This window comes from Lingula anatina, chromosome 9 (assembly GCF_051362555.1).
Source record: "Lingula anatina isolate TDL-2025a chromosome 9, LinAna3.0, whole genome shotgun sequence".
In the NCBI taxonomy this organism is placed as follows: Eukaryota; Metazoa; Brachiopoda; class Lingulata; order Lingulida; family Lingulidae; genus Lingula; species Lingula anatina.
Window position 1 is genome coordinate 4,496,719 of NC_141775.1, and position 21,332 is coordinate 4,518,050.

The 21,332-nt window shown below is 37.1% G+C and overlaps 1 protein-coding gene across 1 annotated transcript; it reads left to right on the forward strand.

The window, feature by feature from the left end:
* The first annotated feature begins 838 nt into the window (after window positions 1-838).
* LOC147759808 (uncharacterized) lies at window positions 839-21,101 on the forward strand. Its single transcript, XM_086995766.1, has 5 exons — window positions 839-1,034; window positions 9,515-12,688; window positions 16,231-16,410; window positions 17,248-17,547; window positions 18,388-21,101. Exons 2-5 carry the CDS (start codon window positions 10,162-10,164, stop codon window positions 18,756-18,758), a joined length of 3,378 nt encoding a protein of 1,125 aa, XP_086851892.1. The 5' UTR covers window positions 839-1,034; window positions 9,515-10,161; the 3' UTR covers window positions 18,759-21,101.
* The last annotated feature ends 231 nt before the right edge of the window (window positions 21,102-21,332 follow it).

Consider the following 21,332-nt stretch of genomic DNA (forward strand, 5'->3'; position numbering starts at 1 on the left):
CCATTTGGTACGGTTTAAAACTATGATTCAGTTGGACAAAATAAGAATTTCAAAAATTTCAAGAGGGGCCAGAAATCGAAGGACACCCCTGACCCCCCTTTAAATCCACCACCGATCTGCTTCACGTGAGTTTATCATGTGTTTCACGTAGAGTGTCTCTCACGTGTCCCACCGCTCCCTCTTTAAAATCTCTGGTCAGTTAAATCGACTTTTTCTCAAAAAGTATTGTTTCGGAAATGTAGTTTCTTGGCCATCTACTGCAGCGTAATTAAAATGGTATGTCACAAGTCGAAGTTTATGATTGGTTTTTTTTTCTTCTCTCCTGTTTGTGTAAAATCTACCATGGAAGATGGGTGGCCAGATTTAGGTCCCATCTAAATGGGACTTTTACCACGTGCCTTGGTGACATTGAAAAAATGAATGCATTTAAATTCCATTTCCGTCATTTATTATTTCCACGTGTCTTTTATCAATCCGTAATAATCATGGACATGGTGTTAGTGTGCGTGCCTCTACAAAAGTGTTGCTGGACTTGATGAAATTATGATCAAAAACAAATTACGAATTTTTACTGTGTCACAAGTACAGCAATGCAATCCATTCAATCAAAAGTTTTGACATCAAAAATCCATTCTACGTTCCCAACCCTCGTCAAGGTTAAAATAGAACTTCTCTCGGATTAAGACGAAAAAAACGTGGGAATAAAAAGTTTTCCTTCGCGGATAACGAAAATACCCAATGAGACCCTCATAAAGGGGGCTTTCCCTTCGGAAATCCCAACGTCCTATTTTTATTAACTTGTTTGCTTGTTTGGTTCGCAACATCCGGGACCCTTGTGATAAAAATGAAAAGAAAGATATCGATTAGTCGGCAAATACTACCGCCAGTTCCACCTTTTAGATTGTAGAACATTCCACAATATTCACTTAGGGTGATATTTTGAGGAGAATCAATTTTCTATCAACCAAGAAAACATTGAAAAGGAGATCAACAGTTTACAGCCTATTTTCATATTGTACCTTTATTGGCAACAGGTGAGTGAGTGATTGAGTGAGGAGTAAAAGCAGGCCCGTAGCCAGGGGGTGTTCGGGGGGGTTCGAAAGAACCGCCCCTTTTGCTGGGAAAAGGTCCACTCTGGGTAAAATTTGATCTAGGTACATGAAGTTTTTATGGGAAAGGGTCCACTTTTTCAGAAAAAGAACCCACCTTTTGAGATTGCTGGCTACGGGCCTGAAAAGCATCTGGAGACCCACAAATGTTAGTCATGAACATGATGTGGCTCTGATAAATCGTCTTTTTCAACATAACGTAAGAAGATTTTATCATATACCTGTATGGGGTACTTGTTGTGTTTACAGTCTAGTGGTGTATAATGCGAAAATATCTTCAGTCTGTAGTGTAGAAATAACTTCAAATATCGAAACATGGATGTGATATTAAAATAGTCCAGTTTTTATATGCCACGCTTCGCTGAGTCTTGGTACTTTTTACTATTCACAACAAAAATGTTCCTCATGCCTCCAATATAATATTAAATGCGCAATAAGGGGGATGGGTACATGTGCATGTATGTGCACGTTAAAATGGCCATAATTGATCAAACTAGCTTTCCCCCATTTCAATTATATAAAATATGAAGATGTCATTGTAATAAAAATTTACACTTGTAGAGCAAAAATTCCTTTTTGTGCTGTTTAATTCACCACCCACGCATTTCTGGTTGAATTACTAAACAAAATTTAAAACACAAAATCCCTGCTGTTCTGTTATCAGTTTGAAATGGCAAATTCACTATGATCTATCTTTGCTGTTACAGCATTATCTCAGGACATGGCGAGGTTGATTTCTGCATTATCAAAACAGATAAAGAAACAGATCCTAAAGTACCTACTGCCCCCTTAAAACCTGCTTTTAAAGCCCGTAACTTTGCTCTATTAACATACAAAAGGTCCTTTTAATCTTTTGTTACGCATTAACTGCAATAATAAAGGTCTTTATTTTTAGAAACTCCCATGCCCATTCAATATCAAACGCAAATAAGCTCGTTTAAAATCCTCTTTCAGTTTTCAGTTGTACAAACGTGTATTAGGCATAATCCAACTTTTGGGCTGTGCAGCCAATTAAGTTTATCAGGGTCCCTTCTCTGCTCATTGATGTACTTTTTCTGTTGCTTTGCACTTTACATATCAGTAAAAATGAGTTTCAGTATGAATTTGAACGTTCACGCATCTTGGGGGAATAGTTTTCCTTCACGGATAACGAAAATACCCAATGGGAGCCTCATAAAGGGGGTTTCCCTTTGGAAATCCCAACGTCCTATTTTAATTGTTTATCGATTTTTAAATTGCATAAAAGGCATATCTGTATAGGGCTACAAGCTCAATCGGTAAATTTTCGCTGGGGTTAATTTAATTCAAGTGAAAATGACTCACTTCTTCGAAGGTAAATCAGTTCAGGCCACTGGGCTTGTACAAATGTAAATGGTTCAAGGGCATATACGACAAGTTAGCAGAACATGCCAGGTATCCGAAGCTTCTGAGGCTAAATATTAACATAGAAGTACCGGTATATTAAAAGTGTTGCGTGTTTCACAACATCCGGGACCCGTGTGATAAAGGCGACAACAAAGATATTGATTAAGATTTTGGCAGTATGCCCTGATACCCGCACCCTGAGCTTCAGAGCTAACTTGACACTAACTTCTTCACTGTAGCCTATCTTCATCGTGTCAAGTAACCTCTGACGAAAATAGTTTGACCTAGTTTATATAAGCCAATCAAATCCATGTTTCAAAATTTTTCACCAAAGTTTGGTGAAAACGCTGATTGGTTGACCGTCAATCGGCAATCCTCGGCTGATTCCGCAAGCTCCATACTAACAACAAAGTTATTGTCGAGTGCGGAGACATCCGAGTAGTTCCGAGTGTATTACCGTACACAAAGAAAGCAAGGCGAGTGACTACGAAAAAGAATGTGTTAAGTTATCTCTTGATTCTTTGCAAAATATGAGTAAATCGGAATTGAAACCATAGGGTCTAGCAGTTTGAGGCCCTGCATCATTATCTACTGAGAGACGATGTTATTTGCGTGCTGCCCACAGGTTACGGCAAGACCCTGATATTCAGCCTTATCTTTGATTGGTCCGGATTTGAACAAAGCGCGCTTTGACACGTTCGCGTTCATTGGCTAGATCGTTTAATGAGTCATTGAGTGCGGGCTTTTAAATTTGATTGGCGGGCGGCGGAGGCAATCGAATCTGGTCAGAGGTTACTTGACACGATGAAGATAGGCTACAGTGAATAGGTTAGTGTCAAGTTAGCTCTGAAGCTCAGGGTGGATACCCGGGGCTTACGCTATGAAAATAAAAATGTCAAGGGAATGGGCAAGCGTCCCAGGCACAATACCACTATGGTATAATTCGGACATTAAAATTAGTATTGAGTCTGTTTTCATTGCTTCCTAACACAGACAATAAAGGTATCAGGGATATTCTTGTCACTCAGGGAAAATTATTTAATAAAAACGCGCTTGAAATAAAATATAATGTGAGAGTCTCCACCTTGTGATTCAACATTGCGTACAGTTCAGTTAAGTCATTTTTGCTTTTGAAACAGTTTAAAAAAGAAAAGGTCATTACTACAATTACTCCATAGGATGCATTTCATTTTAAATGGCTGACGTTAAATGAAAAAGAAATAGATACGTCTGCAATGTTTAAAAATAATTGTCATTCCTTCTGGTGTTTGTAAATGGAATCACATATTATTCCGGAAGGAGGACGTTTGCTTACTGAGGAAATCTTTGGGACTTGCTTTATAACCCCTCAGGATACACCACTGCAATGCACGGCTTCAATTTCGAATCATATATAGAGTACTGCCTTTAGGTGTTTACCTAAAAGAACGACATTCAAAATTATGACATTTACAGGCTTTGCGGAAAAGATATGAAGATCTCCTTCTTGTGTTCACGCAGTGTGATAGGCCGCATTCACATCAAGAAGAGCCGAGGCTCAACAAAGCAGAGACCTAAATATGGCAGACGTACATGAAAGGAAAACCGCATAATCTTTTAATAGTCTCTAAGCCTCTCACACGCCTCCCCACGCGTCATCCCTGCAGGGGTACAGTCATTAATCTCGGCTCCATTCGCCCGGAAGCTACCTGAGAAATATTTAGTGTGCATGCTCATCAATTAAATGCGAGGTGAAGAAAGCATATGGCGGTTGGAGACGATCGAAGGAAAAAAGCTTTTCTGTTCTATTATCTTTCTAAACAGAGACAAAAAAGTAATGAATTGGCCAGAGGAGCAGCAATGAACTATCTATATACGGAGATAATGTTAGCTGACCCAAGACCAATGAGCATGCGCACTTATTGTACCACCAGCGTTAGCGCTGGCGGTACACATGGTTTTAGTCCCGTCCGGTCCGTTCCGCCGGCTCCTGCGGCTCCGTGGCCATTCTACCGTTACCGCTTCTCTTCCTAGACGGTAAGGGCCCCCATACCCATCTCTTGGATTTAGGTCACCTATAACCTCAACTCGTTCCACGTAAAATTTGGGCTTTGTCGGTATTGGGGTCTAGGTGTGGCACTCATTGCAATGCACCTTTGTCTAAAAATGGCAAAATTAAATGCTAATTATCTACCCTACGGAAGGAATTATGGGAAAAATTTCTACAGAAGGCTTTCCAAAAGTCATATGTGTAGATTTCAAATATGCCCTTGGATTTGACCTTTGACCTTTATTTCAAGGTCAAACGGGCAAAAATTTTCAAAAAAATGAATTTTTTTACGAAAAAAAATTTATTTGCGCTGTTATTCAGATACCACACAGACTTAACCAATAATATTATTGGAAAATGTTACCCTTCAGGTCATCTTTCATCTGTGTGAATTTGGGGTCAATCGGTGCATTTTCACGGGTGTAGCGGCCATAAGATACCGAAACTGTAAACTGTCTCTAATTCGGGAACAGTTAATGCTAGAGACCCATTCTTTTTTGCATTTTGTAGAGCATGTAAAGCCCAACACTGGTGGTGGTCTCCGTTTTTTTGTATTCCATACGGTTTTCGAGTTACGCTGTATCAAAAAGTACATATTGGTGGTGAAAGCAAAATGTGCAGTACGGTAATGGATAATAAATTTTGAACTCTGGAAAAATAAAACATAAGGCTTGGCAAAGGCTTAAGCAGACAACTTGTGGTCAAAAATGACATTATTTAATCAAATTTGAACTTCTGGAACTTCAGAGCACCTCCCATTTCAAGAATTTTGACCAAAATGACCTTTTCTTTATTTTAATTAATTTTTTCTGTAGGAAATTTTTGGCACATTAAGGTAACTCCGAAATTATAACATTTAGTCCCTTATATCTCCAAAACTGGCAGAGATAGGTCCAAAGTTACTATTGAAGTTGAATAGGAAGTCATATACTGGCAATCTTACTGTGACCTTGAAATTGACCTTTGACCTACTTTTCACCATAAATTGAACTTTGCAAATTTTGCTTCCCTTTTATCTCTAAAACTGGCAGAGATAGGTCCATAGTTACTATTGAAGTTGAATAGGAAGTCATATACTGGCAATCTTAATGTGACCTTAAAATTGACCTTTGACCTACTTTTCACCATGAACTGAACTTTGGAAATTTTGCTTCCCTTTTATCTCCAAAACTAGCAGAGATAGGTCCATAGTTACTATTGAAGTTGAATAGGAAGTCATATACTGGCAATCTAAATGTGACCTTAAAATTGACCTTTGACCTACTTTTCACCATGAACTGAACTCTGCTAATTTCTTTCTCTTTTAACTCCAAACCTGGCAGAGATAGGTCCATAGTTACTATTGAAGTTGAATAGGAAGTCATATACTGGCAATCTAAATGTGACCTTGAAATTGACCTTTGACCTATTTTTTATCATGAATTGAACTTTGCAAATTTTGGTTCTCTTTTATCTCCAAAACTGGCAGAGATAGGTCCATAGTTACTATTGAACTTGAATAGGAAGTCATATACTGGCAATCTTTCTGTGACCTACTTTTCATCATGAACTGAACTTTGCAAATTTTGCTTCCCTTTTATCTCCAAAGTTACGCTGTATCAAAAAGTACATTTTGGTGGTTAAAGCAAAATGTGCAGTACAGTAATGGATAATAAATTTTGAACTCCGGTAAAATAAAACATAAGGCTTGGCAAAGCAGGCAACTTGTGGTCAAAAATGACATTATTTCATCAAATTAGAACATCTGGAACTTCAGAGCACCTCCCATTTCAAGAATTTTGACCAAAATGACCTTTTCTTTATTTTAATTAATTTTTTCCGTAGGAAATTTATGGGACATTATGGTAACTCCAAAATTATAACATTTAGTCCCTTATATCTCCAAAACTGGCAGAGATAAGTCCATAGTTATTATTGAAGTTGAATAGGAAGTCATGTACTGGCAATCTTACTGTGACCTTGAAATTGACCTTTGACCTACTTTTCACCATGAACTGAACTTTGCAAATTTTGCTTCCATTTTATCTCCAAAGTTACGCTGTATCAAAAAGTACATTTTGGTGGTTAAAGCAAAATGTGCAGTACGGTAATGGATAATAAATTTTGAACTCCGGAAAAATAAAACATAAGGCTTGGCAAAGCAGGCAACTTGTGGTCAAAAATGACATTATTTCATCAAATTTGAACATCTGGAACTTCAGAGCACCTCCCATTTCAAGAATTTTGACCAAAATGACCTTTTATTTTAATTAATTTTTTCTGTAGGAAATTTATGGCACATTATGGTAACTCCAAAATTATAACATTTAGGCTTCGTTCACATGCAATGTCTATTTTCTCAATTCTATTTTCTATTTGTGGCATGTGTTGTGATCATGGTCTGTGCCCTGAATATCCCGCGGCGTAATTTCTGGCAGCACGAGCCAGTTACTATAAGTTACTTTAAGTAACTGGCTCGCGCTGCCAGTAATTACGCGGCGGGATATTCAGGGCATAGACTGTGATCATAAGATAGCGCGAATAGAAAATAGATTTTTAGAAAATAGACATTCCATGTGAACGAAGCCTTAGTCCCTTATATCTCCAAAACTGGCAGAGATAGGTCCATAGTTACTAATGAAGTTGAATAGGAAGTCATATACTGGCAACCTTACTGTGACCTTGAAATTGACCTTTGACCTACTTTTCACCATGAACTGAACTTTGGAAATTTTGCTTCCCTTTTATCTCCAAAACTGGCAGAGATAGGTCCATAGTTACTATTGAAGTTGAATAGGAAGTCATATACTGGCAATCTAAATGTGACTCTAAAATTGACCTTTGACCTACTTTTCACCATGAACTGAACTTTGCAAATTTTGCTTCCCTTTTATCTCCAAAGTTACGCTGTATCAAAAAGTACATATTGGTGGTTAAAGCAAAATGTGCAGTACAGTAATGGATAATAAATTTTGAACTCCGGAATAAGGCTTGGCAAAGCAGACAACTTGTGGTCAAAAATAACATTATTTCATCAAATTAGAACATCTGGAACTTCAGAGCACCTCCCATTTCAAGAATTTTTACCAAAATGACCTTTTCTTTATTTTAATTAATTTTTTCTGTAGGAAATTTATGGCACATTATGGTAACTCCAAAATTATAACATTTAGTCCCTTATATCTCCAAAACTGGCAGAGATAGGTCCTTAGTTACTAAACTTGAATGGAAAGTCATATACTGGCAATCTAAATGTGACTTTAAAATTGACCTTTGACCTACTTTTCACCATGAGTTGAACTTTGCAAATTTTGGTTCCCTTTTATCTCCAAAACTGGCAGAGATAGGTCCATAGTTACTTTTGAACTTGGATAGGAAGTCATATACTGGCAATCTAAATGTGACCTTGAAATTGACTTTTGACCCACTTTTTATCATGAATTGAACTTTGCAAATTTTGGTTCCCTTTTATTTCCAAAACTAGCGAGATAGGTCCATAGTTACTATTGAAGTTGAATAGGAAGTCATATGCTGGCAATCTAAGTGTGACCTTGAAATTGACCTTTGACCTACCTTATGATGAACTTAACTTTGATTGTACCATTTTAAGTTATATATATTTTTTGAGTATTTTGAAAATTCTTGTTGATTGCATTTTTATAGCTTGTCAAGCATAAGACTGGTGGCTGTGTCCCTTATTTTGTGTATGTGGGGGTCTATACGAATGCGCTTGCTCCAGCTGGTGGTACAATATTCGGAGGCGGTATCGCCTCTCTGATCCTCTAGTTTTTTCTTAGGTACAGTAGCTTCCGGGTGAATGGAGCCAAGATTTAATCGACTGTACCCCCGCAAGGATGATGCCTGGGGAGGTGTGTGAGAGGCGGAGAGACTATTAAAAGATTAGACGGTTTTCCTTTCATGTACGTCCGCCATATTTAGGTCTCGGCTTTGTTGAGCCTCGGCTCTTCTCGATGTGAATGTGGCCATAGTGCGCATCCCCCTTGGAATAAACTTACTGTTATCTACTTGGGTCTCAAATTAACGACTATAATATCTTATTTGAAACAAAATGTATGGTGAAAACCAAAACCTTTAATTAATTTTTGTCATGTATGTGAAACAATACATTTACAAATGCCTGAAAGGAAAAAAAAAAAAACTAGTGTTCAAGGCCTCTTAAGTCACATCAAATTTATGTATGAATGTTCTTGCTATGCGTCATGGTTTATACACGCTGTTATGTAACTTTACATATACATATGAGATGAATGTCCTAAACTTATATAATTTTGAACGCTTAATTCAAGTGTGGGCTTGAAATAGGACATTACGTTTTCGTCTAACTATATGGATAACGCGATCCAAAGATTCCACGGTTCGTGTCAGATTTACGTAAGGTCGCGCAAAGAAAACACAAGTCCACATAATGACCAGTTTAATGGTTTATTGGTTGACGCTCTCTAACTACATCTTCTACATGAAGTCTCCAACTATCAAGCCGTCTCGCCTGGCTCTGTCGAGCGGTCACCTTTGAGTCTTCTCCAGTCTGAACCACCGATATTAATTCTGAACGTCTTTTATACAATATTTCTTATCAGTGGTGGATTCTGTGCTGCATTATTTATATTCAAATTGCACACGTCCACTTAAGTTACATGATTACAGGTAAGGTCATAAACTAGTCGAGTGCACAAGCAATCGACTCTAATCAAATTAATTAAAACGTCTGGTAATTATATTTGTGAACTCTACAACGTACGATAATTTTGTTGAGCAGTAGGTATAGTGTTAAGTGTTAAGGTTTTTCGATAGTAGCTTTCATTGTATTATTATTATTATTATTATAATCATCAAATAATTTTGTACTGTAAACCTGTAAAGGAGCAAACGATTGAATATGAGAGATAGTCACATGCACTGTGAGAAAAGATACAACGTCCATATCCTCCTTGCTAGAATCTGATTGATGGTTGTCTCCATAAAATGAAGTAAACAATTAACAAAATAAACACCAATATTTTTACCATTGCAGCGCAAAACAGATCTCTCCTGATTGCTTGGGAATCAGAAATGGATTCATCTCCAAATTTTGATTTTCTTGGGTCACAATCGCAAAGCTACATGGAAGCAGCCTACCCATTGTCTTCAGACCAAACAAGAGCTTAGGATTCAAAACGGGGAAGAGATAAATCACTTACATCACAGAAACACACAGGGATTTCCTCCCCAACTCAGTCGGTGAAAAATGAAGTGACAAATAACAGGAAATCGGCCACTCATGCATGTTTAACAAGCTTTCAGACATCAGATGAAAGATGCTATATAAAGCTTCAATCTGGTTTCACGTTATCAGAGACTGTAGTGAATCCGTCAGTTGAGGATAAATTGCCACAAGCAAAGCTCGTCAGTGATGAAAGTTTCACCAAGACCACTTCTGTGCATTCCAATTTTACATCTACCTATAACCACGGAGCAGTGAGGCTGCCAAGTATCAGTCAAAAACACCAGAGCCTTTTCAGAGATGTACAAACCCAAAATTTAGACCAATCCAAGGAACAAGAGTTGACCCCAAGAGTTGTGCCTAGATACTGGCAAAGTTGTAAGAGTTTTTTCAGAGATATAAAAATTAAAAACATAGACCAATCAGAGAAACACCAGTTTTGCCCGGGGCAAAATCTGATGCCGCCCCCTGACACTTTTTCAAGATGTAGAGCACCAAAAAGACCCAGGAGTGAGAGATGTGTCACCATAGAAGGCATAAGCAGAAACGAAATGATGGATTATAAAAAACTTGACACAGATAGCATGGCCAGTGAGAATAAAAATGAAGCAGTGATCAAAGGTCGTATGTATACCACTTTGGCATCTGGTGTGGCTCGAGCACAATCAATCCCGACACAAGAAAGCAACAGTGGTACTGTGGTTCAAAGGACAGTCTTGTCTCCAACCAGCAAAGAAAGAGAGGTTCAGGCTTTGACCAGTAAGACTGAGAATAAGGAAATGGGCCTGAATCATCAGACTGATGCCACACATATACAAGCCATGTGGAAAAATGTTGATTCTGCAAATCCAACCACAGCAAATGTCTCCTATTCCTCAAACCACGACAATGCATCAGAAGTACAGTCAGCCATTAAGAAAGGATCGAGGTTATTAAAAACAAGTGTGAGTCCGTCAGTGGATGGCAAACTGCCAATTACAGGATGCTATAGAAAGCGCCAATATGGTTCCACATTGTCAGAAACTGTAATGAGTCTGTCAGGCGAGGACAAATTGCCAATGAGTAGGTTTGTCAGTGATGAGAGTTTAACCAAGGCCACTTCTATGCATTCCAGTAAAATATCAACCAGTAGCAATGGACAAATGAGACCAAGCATCACTCAAAAGTATTCAAGTATTTTTAGAGATGTTAAGAATGAAAATTTAGACCAATCCATGGAACAAGAGTTGAACCCAAGAGTTGTGCCTAGATACTGGCAAAGTTGTAAGAGTCTTTTCAGAGATATAAAAATTAAAAACATAGACCAATCAGAGAAACACCAGTTTTGCCCGGGGCAAAATCTGATGCCGCCTCCTGACACTTTTTCAAGATGTAGAGCACCAAAAAGACCCAGGAGTGAGAGATGTGTCACCATAGAGGGCATAAGCAGAAACGAAATGATGGATTATAAAAAACTTGACACAGATAGCATGGCCAGCGAGAATAAAAATGAAGCAGTGATCAAAGGTCGTATGTATACCACTTTGGCATCTGGTGTGGCTCAAGCACAATCAATCCCGACACAAGAAAGCAACAGTGGTACTGTGGTTCAAAGGACAGTCTTGTCTCCAACCAGCAAAGAAAGAGAGGTTCAGGCTTTGACCAGTAAGACTGAGAATAAGGAAATGGGCCTGAATCATCAGACTGATGCCACACAAATACAAGCCATGTGGAAAAATGTTGATTCTGCAAATCCAACCACAGCAAATGTCTCCTATTCCTCAAACCACGACAATGCATCAGAAGTAGAGTCAACCATTGAGAAAGGATCGAGGTTATTAGAAACAAGTGTGAGTCCGTCAGTGGATGGTAAACTGCCAATTACAGGATGCTATAGAAAGCGCCAATATGGTTCCACATTGTCAGAAACTGTAATGAGTCTGTCAGGCGAGGACAAATTGCCAGAGAGTAGGTTTGTCAGTGATGAGAGTTTAACCAAGGCCACTTCTATGCATTCCAGTGAAATATCAACCAGTAGCAATGGACAAATGAGACCAAGCGTCACTCAAAAGTATTCAAGTATTTTTAGAGATGTAAAGAATGAAAATTTAGACCAATCCAAGGAACACAAGTTTTGCTTTAGGCAAAATCTAATGCCGCCTCCTGACACCTTTTTAGGAAGTTTTCTAAGAAGAAGTAGTGTACCAAGAAGACCCAGGACTGAGAGACGTGTCACGATAGCAGGTACAGGCAAAAGAGAAACTGTGGATTATATGTATAGCACAGACTGTGAGAATGGTAACAAAGCTCTGATTCACGCTAAAGATGACACTTTCAACATGACGCCATATGATGATGGAGTTTTCCCCATTGATCTGGACCAGGGGCTACATACATGGCAAGTAGGTATTCAGATGTCCAGTTTTCCGAGAAAAAATGATGAAACACTCTTAAAGGGGGGTAATTCACTATTGCCGAAACCAACACCATCAATGAATAGGCCTGGTATGCAAAATTATATAACTGCCTCTCAAGGCCAAAACTATTTGCATTTTCGAAGAACCTATTCACTTACACGGCGAAGGGAAAATTGGAGAGAATCTCCGTCAGCATTAACATCAACTTCCAAGGTTCCACAGTCAAGAGCCAATAGCAGTCAAAATACCAATGAAGATTGTGACACAAAATTAAGTGCAATTTGTGAAGACAAAAAAAATTCGCTGTTTGAATTCGCTTCTGATAAGCAATCAGCATCATGCTCTTCAGCAACTATGTCTACTCCAGAATGCTACACAACGGAAGATCACCTAACTACCAAATTTAACAGAGATAACAAGATTCCCCTCTTTCAAAGAACATTTCATTTAAAAGATCACAAAAAAGAAAGCATAATGAAAACAGTGACTAGAAAAAACAATTCTAGTTATGATGGCGATGTTCCTGATTGCATGACAGAGGCAGAACATACCTTGTCCGAATTTGGCAATCCATTGACTACAGTGTCTGGTAAGTTTTTTGGACAGTATTTGTGCTAAAAAGTAAAAATGGCACATTTTTTAATGTTATTTTATTATCAAAAGCAGGGTTCTGCCCAGAGCGCGACATTGCGACGTTGTCGCCCAAAAATTGAAAATGTCGCCAAAAAATTCCTAGAGATGCGCCCTCGGGCGCACTCGTAAAAGGGGACCGAAGTATCAAATAAACATACCCAGTACGCTTATTAATTTTTCAAAATTCTTCCACCCGGTATGTTTATTAAATACCTATCGTACCGGTGAGAAATTATACAAGTACAAGTCAAGTTTTTTATTTTCTTAAATTGAAGTGTAATGAGAAGAAATACCGGTGCAGCTACTGTTCGACATACAGCACTGGAAAGTAGGTCAAGTGAAAGTCGCTCTCTGAACACAACAATACATTGCGTCATCTGATTTCAGTTCCTATAAATAGACGTGCTTTCCCTTCAACAGTGACAACTACTCATGTATATCGATCGAATGATGTCACGTCGCAAGGTGATAGGATCATATTTATAGCTAACGAGGTCATTTCAAGGGGGGCGTCTCGATAGTCCGAAGGTTCATTGGTCCGAAGGTTCATTGGTCCGAAAATTCGTAAATTTTTCATCAGATTTTCAACAAAAAGGTTCATTGGTCCGAAGGTTCATTAGTCCGAAAATTAAAGGTCCATTGGTCCGAAGGTTCATTAGTCCGAAGGTTCGATAGTCCGAAGGTTCATTAGTCCGAAGGTTCGATAGTCCGAAACATTTTAAGATGTTCTTCGATTTTAAGAATTATAATTACAAACGGAATCTAAGGGTGCGTTCCCAACGAAACTATCATTCTACGTAGATTGATCCAACTCCACCAGGATTCTCACTGTATGCAATCAGATTAGCAATCCTGGAGCTGCTAGGGGGTGATTAACTTTCGTGTGAACTCAGCTTCTAGAATCTTTATCATTTCGTTTTGAGTGCGACCGAAACGCACGTGAAAATTATCCATATAGGTCGTATTGTTTCCGTGAACTACTCTTTACAATGTGGGGAAGTTTGGGGATATGCAATGGCTACCCTTTCCAACTCATGAACACATATACATGTTTCACATGAAATATTGAATAAAGATTGGAACGCATAAAATGAGAGGACGCCTATAATGACATTTTCTTACGATGTCTTAAGATACTATGATTAGAATTCAAATTCTTCTAACCTACACATTTCTTAAATTATGTAAAAGTTATAGAATAATTGCATTTCCAAACAAACTATGTTGTTGTTCGCACAGCCCACTCCCCTCCCCTCCCCCCCCCCCCCCAAAAAAAAAAAAAAAAAAAAAAAAAAAAAAAAAAAAACAAACAAACAGCCGTTCCGCCAGCAGTATTGTAGGCCTATTACTCATAGGGATGAGGATGAATTAACTGGAGTGTAAACTTGGCATATAAACAAAAATTACGAGCATTTACGAAAACAAGCTTTTCCCTTACTAGGCCTTTAAACATAAAAATTGTATCAGAATACAATGCTCAAATATCCACAAATAGTAATACATATTTAATTCCACCCCCTCTTCCCCAGCAATACTGAAGGTGCTGAAACGTTTATAATCTGAATAGAAATGTGGCAACGCCATATCAACCCGGTGGGCCTATTTATTTATTTATTTATTTATTTATTTATTAAACGTAAAATACAAGTGAGAAGGCAGTTTGAACATGTTGAAATATTCTAAAACAGTTAAACTTCTAATCTGATGAACAACATCAAAAATGCTGTCTTTGTAACAAATTCATTTAAACGAAGAAAAACGTACTCTGCAAAAAGTAGATACACTTGTGACTCGTGAGAAAATTTCCATTTGATTTTACAAAATAAACCTTTGCAGTTAAATATCGTCAACTTCCAATCCCATGAAAAACATCAAGATCTGTTTTTTCTTTTTTTTTTGTAACTAATGTAATATGCTAGTATTGACGTTATTTTTGCCCGTGCAGACCTAACTTTTAAAACCTCTACCAGGGCGACTGATAGATTTTTTACAGATATTCACAGATGTGTCTCTAGATAAATAGGTGGTCATTTTGAGACACCAACAATTTTCGGGGCCCTTTAGCGGGCCCCAGATCCTACGCCAAGGGGGGTGGGGGCTTTGCAACCGCGGACCCCCCTTCAAATAATCTTGGATCCGCCCCTGTACATGTAATTCACTATACACTTATACAGCGGGCCTACATTCGGACTATCGAACCTTCGGACTATCGAACCTTCGGACTAATGAACCTTCGGACCAATGAACCTTCGGACTATCGAACCTTCGGACCAATGAACCTTCAGTGCACATTCGGACCATTGAACCTTCGGACCAATGAACCTTCGGACTATTGAACCTTCGGACTATCGCTACGGCCCCATTTCAAGTGCAGCAAAGAAGTTGTGTACGTTTTCAAACGTCATTTATTTCATGCCGATTAATGATTTACACGATGTTAAATCACACTTCTATGTAAGATAAACCCTTAGATCTAGGAGTTTACAGGCATGCAAAACGAACCTTTATTATATCTTAGCATAAATTTACTTTGAATAACGTCTCCTAACAGCGTATGGCCACCGGAGGCGGCTTAGGTGCGATACTGGGTCTTCGGACCCTGACGTTTATGAAATTTAACTCGTTTCCGTGGATGCTGTTCACACGAACGTATATTTTCATTATTAGGCGGTGACAAAAATGACATTTTCATACATTATTCAGGACGTATGGCAATTTTTAAAAAAATAAATTAGATATCCTGTTTTCAAGATAATAGGCCTACTGAGTAAATTTTACCTGGTGAAAGTTTTTTTTAACAATGATAATAGCTAGCCTTGTTCTTTCTCCTTTTCTTTATTTTTATTTATTTATTTATTTATCTATTTATTTATTATTATTATTTTTGGGGGGGGGGGGGGGGGAGTGGTGCAAAGGTTTTTTCTGGGCAGTACTTTTATTCCATCCAGTACTATTATTAAATTTCGAGAATAGTAATTTTATGGTTTGGCCCCCTCTTTTTGAAAATGTCCCCCTTTTTTCAGGTCCAATGTGCCATTTGGCCCCCAAATTTTGATTCCTGGGCAGATCCCTGCAAAAGAAATTGGATTTTGCTGTATGTAATGTGTACCCCTCTGGTTGCTTAATACCGTTAATCATATACTATACCTTATCTAAATTGAAAGTAGCAGAAACAGCCCTATTAGTGTGTGGAAAATGTGTATTTCTGCAAAAGCATCTTAGCTGTTTAAATTTTGCATGGTAAAATTCTTTCCTGCAACTTTGCAGCTGGTCTGAATTTTGATATATATATATATATATATATATATATATATATATATATATATATATATATATATGCCCCTAATATATGTAATAAACTGCACAGTTTGGTTTATATGAGATTCTTCACTCTCCTGTTTTAGGTTATAGGCCATTATAATTTTTCTGGGGTCTGCAGAACAATATGTTGACCCCATCCAAATTAATTTATATAATAGTTTACTTATTTATACTTAGATATCAATTCTGAAAATGAAAGCGTGCTATCCAGTGAACGAACATCACGCACAGCAGAGTATTCAGATGTTTCAGATCTTGATGATTTCAACTACAAGGGACTGGTTCTAATTCTAAACTATGTGAACTTTCCATCGGCACCACATCTTACACAGAGAGTTGGTGCAGAGCATGATGAGAGTGAGTTATCTGTCTTTTTCTGTTGCTTTGCTAGTTTTTAGATGACCCTGCTAGTAATAGTATAAAGCAACATGGATACATTCTATGGCACTTGTATGTGTACATGTACACCTTTTTTAGTGGGAGCTGCTCTCTTTGTACATGACTGTATCATGATGGATTTTAACATTTTTGTTGAGAAGGTATGACATTGCTCAGATGACAAATTTTTCTGCATGGAACTTGTGATGTAATGATGTAACAATTAAGTCATATGGTCTCGAGTGTGAAGCGGAGTGATGTGATGTGGCATATGAGACATGGACTATTAATTTCGTAATAAATATTTTAATCTTTTATACATATATGTTGTTACAGTACCATAGAACTATCTGTTTGCATGACAGCTTAACTGGCAAGGTGTACTGGGTTAACATTAAAATTACTCTGAAGCCATTTCTCATTTTAACTACCTCATATTTCAGTTACATTATTTTTAAAAAATTCATATTGCTATAAAGATCCAAGCTTCTGGCTGGGGCATACAGGAAACATTGAAATAATAATGATAGTTAATAATAAAAAACAATGTTTGAATACCAATTTCTTATAAATGGGATGTTAATTCAAAATGCATAGAATTTGGATAACTGATGTAGAAAGTAAAAAAAAAAAGTTTCAAGATTCATTAATATTACCAATACACCTGTATGTAATTGTTTTGAAATATAAGTTTGACGAGCAACCTCACAATTTGCTTTTCATTTTTGTTAACTGCCAGACGTATAAATGTACCAACAGAATGAACATGACACGTATGAGCATAACATGCATACGGTTGTACTTGGCATTTTTCAGGTAAGGTGAAGGACTTGTTTGATTCACTAAGATTCAATGTTATTGTCCGAAAAGATCAGACTAAGGAAGAAACAATGGAAACAATACATGATCATTCACAACTAGACCACAGCAACTACCAAGCATTTATATGCTTCATATTTTCGCATGGCAGCAATGGAAACATTTACTGCTCTGATGGTGGTATATTGCCACTAAGTGACATATTTGCTCCATTTGAGTCTGCAAAGTGTCCCACACTCAAAGGTAAACCAAAGGCATTTTTTATACAGGCTTGTCTAGGATCACAGGTATTAGCAGGTATGTATATATTTGTACTTATGCAAAGGGCATATATACATTTAATGAATATTTAACTAGATATCCATGTTTTAAACTGAAACATCAGAAATTTGCCAATATTAAGAATATGTATGCCACACAGACCTGTAGCCAGCAATTTCAAAAGGAGGGTTCTTTTTCTGAAAAAATGGACCTTTTTCCACAAAAACTTCATGTACCTTTACGTCAAATTGTACCCAGAGTGGACCTTTTCCCAGCAAAAGGGGCGGTTCTTTCTAATCCCCCAACCCCCCCCTGGCTACGGGCCCGCTACATCTACTATATGGCTGCTGCTATGAGTTATGAAACAGTGTTTAATGTAATGTTTCTTTGTGAAATTGTACATAAAATTATATTAACTACTTACAAGATTACAGCATTGAATGTTAATATGATTTTAATTATTACTTCATAAACATCACTTGGTACATAACCATGAATATTTATTAACAAAATACAATAAACTGAACATGCACAATATATTTATTAAATGAAATTTTAAAAAATGAACTTGCATGTAAAGGTATGATTTTTGCATCAAATTTAATTTCGTCCAGAATAAAAAGCAACTTTGTACCATTGTAAATGAAAGAACTTAGCTGTAAATGAAACATGATTAATTTAGATTAGCATCTGTCCTCTTGACATTTCAAAAGAAAATGTTGACATAAGGTACTTGTATTAAATGTATCTGATTGGTTTTATTCTATTTATAAACATTAAGAAAATGAAGACTTCGAAATATTCAAATGTGTACGGGATACCCTTAATCAAATGGATCTCTTATACTGATACATTAACAAATAATTCTATGTTTAGGAACTTCAGATGCCTCACCATTTGCAGCAGAGTCTGAAGGAGTGGCCAAACCTAATCTGCCAGCATGTTCAGATGCTGATTTCCTGCTGTCCTATGCAACTCTGCCTGGGCATGCTGCAATTCGTACCGAAGAGGGTTCACCTTTTGTGACTTCCTTAGTTAAATACATAAATAAGTATTCAACTGGTGAAATGAGAAAAACATTATATGATATCGTGACCAGGGTGAACAAAAAGTTGGAAAGCATTACTGTCCGAGATGCATCAGGGATGCTAACATCATACCGCCAAGTTTGTTCAGTTGTAGGGAATCTAAAGAAAGAGTTTTACTTGAGGGCATGCAAGTTGGTATCCCATGAGATGCATAACTAATAAATTTCCACCCTGTGGTCATACATTTATGGGTCTATTCCCACAACTTTAGATCGATCTATCACCGTGGGAGTCTCACAAGATTACTGTCAGATAATCCCCCTTAAGTGTCCGTCCCCGCCTACTACAAGCTGTAAGGGGTAATTAACTTTCGTGTCCGCCCGGCTGACAGCTATTTAGTGTGAACCCCCAGGGAGTTAGGTTGATTTAAAGTAGGTCGATCTAATCTATGGAAATGGGGTGTAAGTGTTGTGGCATGGAACTTTTGTTGTTAGAAGCTACTGGTTTGACATTAAGGAAATTTTGTTTTTGTTTGATACATGCACATATACTTTAGCTTTGGAATTCATCATAAATTTTTTTCCTAACTTTAAACAGCCAAAGACTTGAATGTCATGTTCAACCCAAGCAATTAAATTTAAGCCAACTTTAAAGACTGGGCTACTGACATTACTGTTTATAAAGGTATAATCTGTTGTGTTAGCAATGTACACATGCCTACTGGTATCTATTCTACAAGTATTTATCATTAGCATATATTTTGTATTTAAACGTATACTGTGATGAAAAAACGGGTTAAAACTATCCATTAGGTGCCCAAAAGTCATTTTTGAGTAATGAAAAAAAAGTTCTTACGTTTATTTAGTTTTTAAAGCTGATTTTATGCAGGTGTTAATTTAGTTTATGATACTCCCGCGTGGTGGCGCTTTGAGGCGAGTGACGTCACTTGAGTCGAGGCTCAGAAAGCCATATTCGATTCAGCTATCCGCTTGCTAGCAGTGCAAACTTAAAGCGATACTATGGGCAGGGGTTTATACAAAAATGCAAAACACGATTAGTCGTCGTCGTTATGAGATCAGAAGGCAAAATACAACTAGTAGTCGTCAAAACGCAACTAGTCATCAAAACGCAACTAGTCATCACAACGCAACTAGTCATCATCAAAACGCAACTAGTCATCAAAACGCGATTTGACACCAGATGGCGCCCATTGTACGAAAATCTAGGCCAAGTCACATGATCCACAGTGATCAAAATGGCGGACGTTATTGAAGCAGCATTATCATATTCCTCGCTCGAACTCGAGAATTATCTCGAGTTCGAGATATTATTATATATATAATATCATTATTAGATTGTACGCGTAGAGATGGTGTGATTATTGGACTATTGGTGTGATTTTTTTCAGAAACTGAAAGGTGGGAGAGACACCCTCCCCTAAATTCATCACTGCTTAATCAGGTGTACTTGATTGTAGGATTCTGGTTTCAGTAAATACATGATAAAAGTTTCACATCATAAATGTTGTAACATATATATTCTTATTTAATAATGCATGAGCAAAGAGCAGAATTGCAGAATTCCTACAGAATTCAGACTTTTCTTATAAGTGGATGTTATGTGTTTGTCTATTTCTTTCAATATTAACATTGAGGTATTTGTAAGAGCCTTCTGCTATTAGAAGTTGTCTTTAGTCAATTTTCCAGACATTTGGATAGGATGTTAATTTACGTAGTTTTAGAACAACATCTGTACTTATATCAACAATACAGTTGCTGGGCATGAAGACTAGTTATCACTTCATGGATAAGAAAGTCATGTGGCAGGGGCGGATTCAGAGTTATTTCCTGACAGTCTTCCAAATTATCTTTGTTGATCCGTTCTTCATTTTTGACCGTCTTCCGGCAGAAAAAATTATATACCCGCCAATGTAAACTTGAAAATCTGACCGTCTTCCGGAAGACCCAGAAGACGCCCTAAATCCGCCCCTGTGTGGTGTTCAGTTTCTTGGCATTATATCCTGAATAATATATGATGATGTTTGATATATCATTGCTACAACCTGGCATTGAGAGAGCTAAGAAAGAAAAACTACATGAAAGATAATCTTTCATTTAAGCTGTTTAATTATTCTTTAAGGTCTAAATTGGGGAATAGTTATCAACCTGCATTAAGGTGAAAGTTTGACACAAGTTGAAAATAATAACTTCAAGATATATAGTACAATATATGCATTTCCACCAAAAATTCCCTATTCTAAAATTAGAATGCTGAAGTTAACAACATTCTTTCTATTGTTTTGGTTTAGAAAATTACAATTACCATAGTCATTAATTAAATGCAGTATAACTTCTGCATAAAGTTGTTAATTTTTTTCAAATGCTTATTAGCAGCATGTCACATGTAAGTAGCTTATACCTCAAAACAGTTAACAAAAAAGACTAGAAGTAAATAAGTACATAAATATAGTATGGTAATAGTTAAATAAAGTCAAACAAAATAGATTAATGATTATTGATTGATAATCTTCCCCCACACTGTGCCTTGCTATTTATACAATAAAATATTGTTGATTTGTGTTTCTGAAGTGTTACTAATACTTTGCTTTATGTCAAAAAGGACATTTTTGTGAATAACTAAATATAAAACCTGGAAAAGTAAAATATTGGAATAAGTTCTTAGATGCCTGCAACAAATTAAAAATGAATAAATCAAAATATATAACACATACATTTGCATATGGCAATTACCATAGGAGAACATAATAATAGTTTCTATTATATATATAATCGT

Excerpts from the sequence above, each read along its gene's own strand:
- LOC147759808 (XM_086995766.1), top strand. The coding sequence starts at position 10,162 with ATGCCGCCCCCTGACACTTTTTCAAGATGTAGAGCACCAAAAAGACCC. Across the intron at positions 12,689-16,230 it reads TCCATTGACTACAGTGTCTG|ATATCAATTCTGAAAATGAA; the intron begins GTAAGTTTTTTG and ends ATTTATACTTAG. Across the intron at positions 17,548-18,387 it reads AGGATCACAGGTATTAGCAG|GAACTTCAGATGCCTCACCA; the intron begins GTATGTATATAT and ends TTCTATGTTTAG.